We start from the raw sequence: 8,860 nt of genomic DNA, 5'->3' as shown, positions 1-8,860 counted from the left end.
TTGTCCTGCTTAGCATCAGGGAGTTGGGATGTGCCCCCTCCGCTGCACTGCTCTGTGTGGGGGTCCCAGACTGGCAGAGCTGGAGTTCCATCCCCCCTCCCAAGGTCACTGTTGTCACTGTCCCTCCTTCATCCCAGCCTCTCTGTGCTCCCCTGGCAGTGATTTCTCCCCCAGCAGGGCTGAGAGCCCCTCTCCCACTCCCCCCTGCCCTGCCCTGCCCTCGGTGCAGTGCTGCAGTGCCGGGCTGTGCCGCAGCCCTTGGGTTAAACCAGGCTCTCCCAGTTCCTTGGGAGCCAGCTTTAAAAAAAGAAGGAAGGGAAAAAACACACTGAAATCCTTAGGAAAGCATGGCAGGCTGGCCCTGTTTCCATGCTCAGGACACAGGTCCTCATGCCTGCTGTGGGGTGTTTCCCCTCTGGAAAGCCCCGTGTCACCCACCCCAGCCCTGGGTGACAGATCCCAGCCCCACATTCCCACCTTCCTTCCCCTTCTTCTCCCCAGGACAAACCAGCAGAGCCAGGGTGTCTCTGTAAGCACTTTTATTTGGTTATTGCACAGAAAGCAAAGATCAGTGGGCTGAGGTTCCTGGTGCACCGTGTGTGTCTGTGAGCATTCCAGCAGCTCCCAGCCTCTCCCACCTCTGCCCCAAGGGACTGTCACCCCCAGGGCAGGGCAGGACCCCGCCAGCCCCCCCAAGCAGCTACAGCTCTGCATTGCACTCATCCATCCATTGCACATACATTAAATAAATGCACTTAGAGGAGAAGGGTGGTGGGGTTTCCCTGGGGGTCCCCCCTCTTCTCCTGGGTTATATTCAAGTGTTTAAATGTGGCGCTCGGCGAATATCACGTTCTGCGAGGGAAGCAATCGCCCACCCGAGGGGCTCTCACGGGCCTATTGCTAAGGGAAAGCCTGGCCTGGGGGTCCTGGGGGTCCCTGGGCTCCCACCCCGGGCCCAGCCATGGCAGGGAGCGGAGCAGCTCCCGTGCCCGGAGGTGCCTGCGGCTCCCGGGACCTTTCCGTCACTTCTTCCCCGGCTCTGGGGCTGTGCCTTCCTTGCTGGAGGGAGCCTCGGCTTTGGGGGGTTCCTTACTGGCTTTGGGCTCATCTTTGGGTTTTGCTTTAGCTTTGGGTTCCTCTGCTTTCTTGGGTTCCTCTGCCTTCTCCTTCTTGGGCTCTTCCGCCTTCTCTTTCTTGGGCTCTTCCGCCTTCTTGGGCTCCTCCACCTTCTCCTTCTTGGGTTCTTCTACTTTCTTCTTGGGCTCCTCAGCCTTTGGCTTTTCAGCCTCCTTGGTGGCTGCTTTGCTCACCTCCTGCTGAGGTTTTGCTGGAGCCTCCTCACCTTTTCCCTTTTCGGCAGGTTTGGGGCTTGGCTTGGTCTCTTTGGCCTGTGGAGCTGGAGGCTCTGGCACAGCAGCTGCCTTCTCCTTTGGTTTCTCCTCGGGCTTCTCCTCTGCCTTGGCTGGGATGTCCTTCTTGGGAGCTTCCTCCTTCTTATCCTCCTCAGGCTTGGAGGGAGCCTTCACCTCCTTGGGCTGCTCCTCCTTGGCCGGGGCCTTTGGAGCAGGGCTTGGCTCCTTGGCTGGGGCCACCTCTTTCTGTGGGGACTTGGCCTTCTCCTTCACGGGAGATTTGGCTTTCTCTGGGGACTTCACAGCTGGAGGTTTGGCTTCTTCCTTTGAGGGGCTTGGGGGCTTCTCTGGGGACTTCACAGCTGGAGGTTTGGCCTCCTCCTTAGAGGGGCTTGGGGGCTTCTCTGGGGACTTCACAGCAGGGAGTTTGGCTTCCTCCTTCAAGGGAGTTGCAGGTGGCTCTGGGGATTTCACAGCTGGGGGCTTGGCCTCCTCTTTAGAAGGGGCTGGGGGTTTCTCTGGGGACTTGACAGTCGGGGTCTTGGCCTCCTCTTTTGAGGGAGGTGTGGGTTTCTCTGGGGATTTCACTGTCGGGGTCTTGGCCTCCTCTTTTGAGGGAGGTGTGGGTTTCTCTGGGGATTTCACTGTCGGGGTCTTGGCCTCATCCTTTGAGGGAGGTGTGGGTTTCTCTGGGGATTTCACTGTCGGGGTCTTGGCCTCCTCCTTAGGGGGCATTGGTGGCTTTTCAGGGGATTTGACAGCTGGAGTCTTGGTTTCCTCCTTTGAGGGGGCTGGGGGTTTCTCTGGGGACTTCACAGCCGGGCTCTTGGCCTCCTCCTTTGAGGGGGTTGCAGGTTTCTCTGGGGATTTCACAACTGGGGTCTTGGCCCCCTCCTTTGAGGGGGATGGGGCCTTTTCAGGGGACTTGACTGCTGGGCTCTTGGCCTCTTCCTTTGAGGGGGACTCAGGTTTCTCTGGGGACTTGGCCTCTTCCTTTGAGGGGGACTCAGCCTCCTCCTTTGCAGGAGACTTGGCCTTTTCTTCTCCCTCTTCTTCAGCTTTCTCCTCTTCTTCTTCTTCCTCCCCCTCTTCCTCCTTCTCTTCAGCTTTTTCCTCCTCAGCCTCTTTCTCAGCCTCCTCCTCTTCTGTGACCTCCTCAGTCACCTGGATTTCCTCTGTCTGCTCCTCCACAATCACTGTCTCCTTCTCTGATTTTTCCACCACCTTGATCTTCTCCTCGCTCTTCACCTTGATGCTGGTGGTGATGCTGGGAGGCTTGGGGACCACCTCGGGGTAGGAGAGCATCCCAATGCCAGTCTCGAGCCGATACTCCTCCCCTTCCAGGAGCTTTCTGCCAGGGAGAAACCAGGGCAAGGCACTCAGTGATGGCTTCTCCTGTCCCCCCATGACCAGGAGCTGTCAGCAATGTCCTGCAGCTCCACCTCCCTCCCTGCCCCATCCTGGATGATCCTCCCGCTCCTGTGGCCTGGGATGAGCAGGTTTCCTTGCCCTTCCCTCCACACACCACGGGGTCACCCAACTGGACATTGCCCACTATGGATGGATGATTTGCTCACCAAAAGGAGCCCAGGTGTTAACAAGAGACCTTGATCAGACTTGGCTGAGACCCCCACACACACCTTCCCCTGCCCCCTGTACCTGTAGGCAGCAATTTCGATGTCCAGGGCCATCTTGACGTTGAGCAGATCCTGGTACTCGCGGAGCTGAGCTGCCATCTCCCACTTGGTGTTCCTCAGCTCGTTGTCAAGCTGCTGGATGGTTTCCTGTGGGCAGACAGAGCAATAATGGGAGGGGACACATGGCACAGTCCTCAGGAGCAGGGGGACACAAGAGCACCCCTGAACTGTCCCCTGGTCTCCAGCACCAAATTGTCCTCACGGAGGAGTCTGCAGCCTCCTCCTCCTGCAGACACACAGGGAAGGGGACACAGCCAGGGGTGAGCCCAGGGTGTCCAGGTGCCTTGGGGGACCTGGCAGGAGCCCTGCATGCCCTGAGCAAGGAGCTGCACTCCAGCTGAGCCCCTGCATGCTCCCAGCACTGGCTCCAGCAGGGACAAGCTGTGGGAATGCTTCTAGGACTTGAGTGAGTCCAGTGGTAACTGAACTCCAGCTGGGGGCTGGTGGCACCACCCTGGGGACTGCACTTCATTCCAAGGCCACCAAGGCAGCCCTCACTTCTCAGATGTGGGGGTTAGGATGTGGTCCAAACCCTGGACACACTTCCAGGGCGTTTGTGACCATCCTCACAGGCAGCTCAGTGCCAGGCAGAGCCATGGGGCAGCACCAGGGCAGCTGAGGGACACAACAGCCCGGACACCACCTCAGGCTCTGGGTTCCTGGTCCCTGTGGGCTGGGGAAGGCCAGTTCTGACACAGCCCCGAGCATGTCCCACAGCTCCTTCCCATCCCCCTCAAGCCAAACCCCAGCGCTGCCCCTCCCCAGCCTGGGCCGCTGCCCACTGCGCCACGGCACCTGGTAGGACAGGACATCTGCATGGTGGCGCTCCTCCGAGTCCTGCCTCTGCCTCTCCAGCGACTCCTGGGTCCCTTTGAGGGCCTCCAGCTCGGTGGTCTTGGCCTGGAGCTGCCGGCGGTACTCGGAGATCTCCTCCTGGGCCAGGCGCATGGCGTCCGTGTTCACCTTGGCCACCTCCGACAGCTTGTCCAGCCTCACTGCGAGGGAAAAGGGAAGCTGCAGGGCGGGGGGGAGGGAGGGTGCAGCCTCCCCTCCTTGGGGAAACCCAAACCTGTCCATGCCACACCTCCCTGTCCTCTGCAGAGCCACCCCGGGCTCCCTGAGCCCTCTGCCCTCCCCACCCCTCCCTCCATCTCTGCCGGGAAGTGAAGGAGGATGGGCAAGAGGAGCTCGGGGCTGTTTCTGCCGTGCTGGACTTCAGCCAGTGCAGATCCTCGCTGCAGCCCCCGCCTCCCCTTCAGCTGTGCCACAGCCCCCTGCCCCACAGCCCTGGCCCGAGGCGGGGGGGTGGCTTTGCCGCAGCGCCCTGCGGACACCCCAGGGGACGAGGAGGGGGGCACAGAATGAGGGGACAGGAACGGGGAGCAGCGATTCTGCTGTTCCTGGGGCAGCCCCCGCCCCGCGGGACGGGCGCCCGGGTCGGTGCTGCCGCTGCCCGCGGTGCTGAAGCTCCGCTGTCCGCGGTGCTGGAGCCGCCCTGCGCTCCCCGGGGCTCAGCCTGGGGTGCCGAGAGGCTTTTGGGGTGCTGACCCCACCCTCCGCACCTTTGTGTCCCCCACCCCCAAAAAGGGCCACTCTCTGTCCTCCCCTCCCTGTCAGGGATGCGGTCCCGCCCCCCAGCACTGCAAGCACCCCCGGTCTCGCCCCGGCTCACAGGGACCAGCACGATTCCCTGCAGTGTCAGGGGGGTCCGGCACCCCAAAAACTTGGTCCTGGAACCCTCCTCAGAACTCACTGCGGGGCAGAGGGGAGTCGGGCAGGGCAGCCGCAGGCACTGGGGCTCTGCTGGCAGGGATGGGGTCACCCTGAAGCCCTCCCAGGGTGCTGGATGTACGGGAGGTCCCTGCACACCGCTAGAGTGGGGGGCACTAACCCTCTCCGAGCACAATATAGGAGGGCTCGCTATGCCAACACCCTCCAGGAGCACAGCAGAGGTGGGAGGGGTCCCTGCACCTCCCGGGGTGGTGGTAACTAACACGATGCAGAGAGAGGAGGGTTCCGCATCCCTTGGGCCTCCCTTTGCTCCAAGCCCATCCCGGAGTGCGGCAGCCCCGCGTGTCCCGGGGGAGGTACCGGGATGTTCGGCAGCCCCACCCTGGCACTCACCGCGGAACCACTCCTCGGCCTGCAGGGTGCTGCGGGCGGCCGTGCCCTCCAGCTGTGCGCGCAGGTCGCGGAGCGCGGCGGTGACTCCGGGCCGCAGGGAGGCGGGCGGCTCGGCGGGCAGCTCGGGCCGCGCCCCGCGCAGCAGCGCTCCCACCTCGGCGCGGTGCTGCCTCCGCAGCTGCTCCGCCTCCTCCCGCAGCGCCCGGGCTCGCTCCTCCAGCGGCGCCCGCGCCCGCTCCTCCTGCGCCGAGCGCTGCGCCAGCCCGCGGGCCGCCGCCTCCAGCTCCGAGCGCTGCCGAGCCTCGTCCTCCAGCCTTCCCCGCAGCGCCGCCACGTCCTCGGCCAGGCGCGCCCGCTCCAGCCGCAGCTGGCCCTTCTCGGCGCCCAGGCGCAGCACGGTGCCCCGCATGTCCCGCAGCTCCCGCGCGTACAGCTCGCCCATGGCCGAGCGCCCCGCCTGCTGCTGCCGCAGCGCCGCCGCCTCGGCCGCCAGCGCCCGGTTCTGCTGCTCCAGCGCCCGCACCCGCTCGATGTAGCCGGCGAAGCGGTCGTTGAGCACCTGCAGCAGCTCCTTCTCGTTGCGCGCCCGCGGTTCGCCGTTCAGCGAGTCCAGGCTCTCGGTGGAGGACGCGGCCGCGCTGCCGCCGCCGCCGCCCGCGCCCCGCGCCCGTCCCACCACCGGGGCCGGCCACGAGTAGAAGCCGCTGGAGGCGGCGGAGCGCGGGGCGGCGCGGCCCGGCTCCTTGCGGAGCCCCCCCGGGGGGCCCAGCAGCGTCTCCAGCATCAGGCTCATGGCGACCCCCGCCCTCGCTGCGGCACCGCCGCGGCCGCCCGCTTTATAGCGCTCGGGGCGGCCGCTCCGCCCCGCCACCGGCACCGGCAGCGGCACCGCCCCGCGCCGCCGCCGCAGCCCCGCGGGTGCGGGGGGACACCGTGCCACGCCCAGGTGGGGAGCGGGAGCCGCAGCAGAAAGGAGAGGATTGTCCCCCGAAAGGAGAACGGGGACCACGGGGCACAGCGGGAGCCCGGGAGCAGCAAACAGGAGCACCGGGAAGGGAGTGGAGAGATCCCGCAGGGAGCACGGAACCCCCCGGTCAGATAGCGGGACCCCCGGGACAGAGAGTGAGACCCCCGAGAAGGGAGCAGGGAGCTCCTTGAGGCAGAACACATTCCCTGCAGGGAGCAGGACCACCGGGAATAGAGAGTGAGACCCCCGGGAAAGCAGCAGGGATACCCCAGGACAGAGTGAGGACCCCGCGGGAAGTGGAGAGCCCCCAAAGCGAGAAGGGACCCTCGGAGCAGAGAGGGGGAAAAGAGGAATAGAGGGTGGGACCTTCAGATGGAGGTGGGACCCCCGAGGACAGGGCGAGGACCTCGTGGAAAGGGAGTGGGGAGCTCTTGTGTGACCGTGGACCCCCTGGACAGCGTGAGGAACACCTGGGAATAGAGTGGGGTCCCCAGGAATGGAGAGCGGGACCCTGGGGAGGGGGCTGGGACCACCCAGTACAGAGCAGGACCCCACCCCGGTGTGAAGGAGGAAGGGAGGACCCCCGGATGGCACAGACACCCCTCCAAGGGTGGGGCAACGACCCTGGGGTGGGGCCCTCACTCGGTGTCCCCCCGGGGCCAGGCACTGACTGGCGGGTGGTGCCGGGAGGGTCCCTCGAGGGGACAGGGGACAGCCCTGCGGGATGCGGGGGAGCTCCAGGCAGGGAGGGATGGGAGGGCCAGGTCTGCCATTCCGGCTGGAGTGGGCATGGGGAAGGGGATGGAGACAGGGATGGGGTGGGGGGATGTGACCCCCAAAACCTGCCCTTGGCACCAGGGCATGCAAGGGCCACCCAGCCAATCAGCACTCAGGTACCATAGAACCAATCAGCACTCAGGTACCATCCAGCCAATCAGCACTCAGGTACCATAGAACCAATCAGCACTCAGGTACCATCCAGCCAATCAGCACTCAGGTACCATAGAACCAATCAGCACTCAGGTATACCACCCAGCCAATCAGCACTTACAGATAGTCTGGACAGTCAGCCCATATGGTCCAATGGCCAATCAGCAGTCACAGACCACCCAGCCAATCAGCACAGTTGCTGCCCAGCCAATCCGCACACAAAGAGCTCAAGATGTGGGCAAATACTGACAGCTCAGCCAATCAACAGCCAGGCCTGGAGATCCTAGCCAATCAACACACAGGTCCCAAGATCTCAGCCAATCAGCAACCAGGTCCATAGATCTTGTCCCAGCCAATCAGCAGGCAGGAGTACAGATCCCAGCCAATCAGCACACTGGTCCACAGATCCCAGCCAATCAAAAGGCAGGTCTACAGATCCCAGCCAATCAAGATACAGAACTATAGATCCCAGCCAATCAGCACACAGGCCCACAGGTCCCAGCCAATCAGCACACAGGCCCCATCCCAGCCAATCAGCAGGCCACTCCATGGTCCCAGGATCAGCCCTGGTGTCCCCGCTGTCCCCGCAGCTGTCCCTGTGTGAGCAGGGTCCCAGCCCGTCCCTTCTCCCCCAGATCCATGGAAGCAGGGCCGGGAGCAGCCGGGCTGGGCCGGGAGGAGCAGGAGGCTGAGCAGCCCCAGGGTGACAGAGTGACACACCCCGGGAGTGTTGGGGACACGGGGACAGCAGGCACGGGCCACCCCTGAGCAGCTGTGCCCACCCCACTGACCCACTCCCGGCCATTGTCACCAGCCCGGGGCTGTGGGGACCCACGGGTGGGGACAGGGGGGCCCTGAGGGTCCTTCCCACGCTGGGGACACCCGGCTGAGCAAGGGGACACGGCCTGTGGAGGGGTGACCCTGTCCCCACAGCGTGTGTCACCCCCGCTCCCAAGCCCTGCCTCCAAGCCCTTCTCCCTGTTTCCATCCCGACCCCTGGCGTGTCCTCACGTCTCTCTGCTCCATCCCATGTCTCCATCCCCTGTCCCCATCCATGTCCTCATTCCATGTCCCCATCCTCAATCCCCATCTCCATACCATGCCCCTGTCTCCTGTCCCCATTTCTTTCTCTATCCCTGTTCCCATCACATGTCCCCGTCCCCAATCCCTAGGCCCTGTTCCCATACTCTATCCCCACACCATGCCCCTGTTTCCTGTCCCCATCCCCTATTCCTATCCCCTGTTCCCATCCCATGTCCCTGTCCCCTATTCCCATTCCCTGTTTCCATCCCATGTCCCCATCCCCTATTCCCCATTCCCTGTCCCCCATCCCATGTCCCCATCCCTACCCCCCATTCCCGTTCCCTGTCCCCCATTCCCTCTCTCCCATCCAATCCCCATCCCCGTTCCCCCATTCCCTCTCCCTATTCCATCCCAGTTCCCCCATCCCATCCCATCCCATCCCATCCCATCCCATCCCATCCCATCCCATCTCATCCCTGTTCCCCCATTCCCTCTCCCCCATCCCCATCCCTGTTCCCCCATTCCCTCTCCCCCATCCCCATCCCCGTTCCCCATTCCCTCTCCCCCATCCCCGTTCCCCATTCCCTCTCCCCCATCCCCGTTCCCCATTCCCTCTCCCCCATCCCCGTTCCCCATTCCCTCTCCCCCATCCCTGCCCCATTCCCATTCCCGCTCCCGTTTCCAGCCCCGCCCCTCCCGCCGTGGCCCCGCCCCTTTCCCCGCCCACCCACGGAGGCCCCGCCCCGCCCCGGAAGCGCTCCCCGCTC

At 64.1% G+C, this 8,860-nt stretch overlaps 1 protein-coding gene across 1 annotated transcript; it reads right to left on the bottom strand.

Annotated features, from left to right (window-relative positions):
• Positions 1-579: 579 nt before the first annotated feature.
• Positions 580-5,966, bottom strand: NEFH (neurofilament heavy chain). Its single transcript, XM_059484864.1, has 4 exons — positions 5,174-5,966; positions 3,845-4,044; positions 3,012-3,136; positions 580-2,703 (listed from the first exon to the last, which is right to left on the bottom strand). The coding sequence occupies exons 1-4, from the start codon at positions 5,964-5,966 to the stop codon at positions 1,023-1,025; spliced, it is 2,799 nt and encodes a 932-aa protein (XP_059340847.1). The 3' UTR covers positions 580-1,022.
• Positions 5,967-8,860: the final 2,894 nt, after the last annotated feature.

Source organism: Ammospiza nelsoni, chromosome 18 (genome assembly GCF_027579445.1).
Source record: "Ammospiza nelsoni isolate bAmmNel1 chromosome 18, bAmmNel1.pri, whole genome shotgun sequence".
Taxonomy (NCBI): domain Eukaryota; kingdom Metazoa; phylum Chordata; class Aves; order Passeriformes; family Passerellidae; genus Ammospiza; species Ammospiza nelsoni.
The sequence above is the reverse complement of the archived record's forward strand: the minus strand, read 5'-3'. Positions and strand labels throughout refer to the sequence as shown.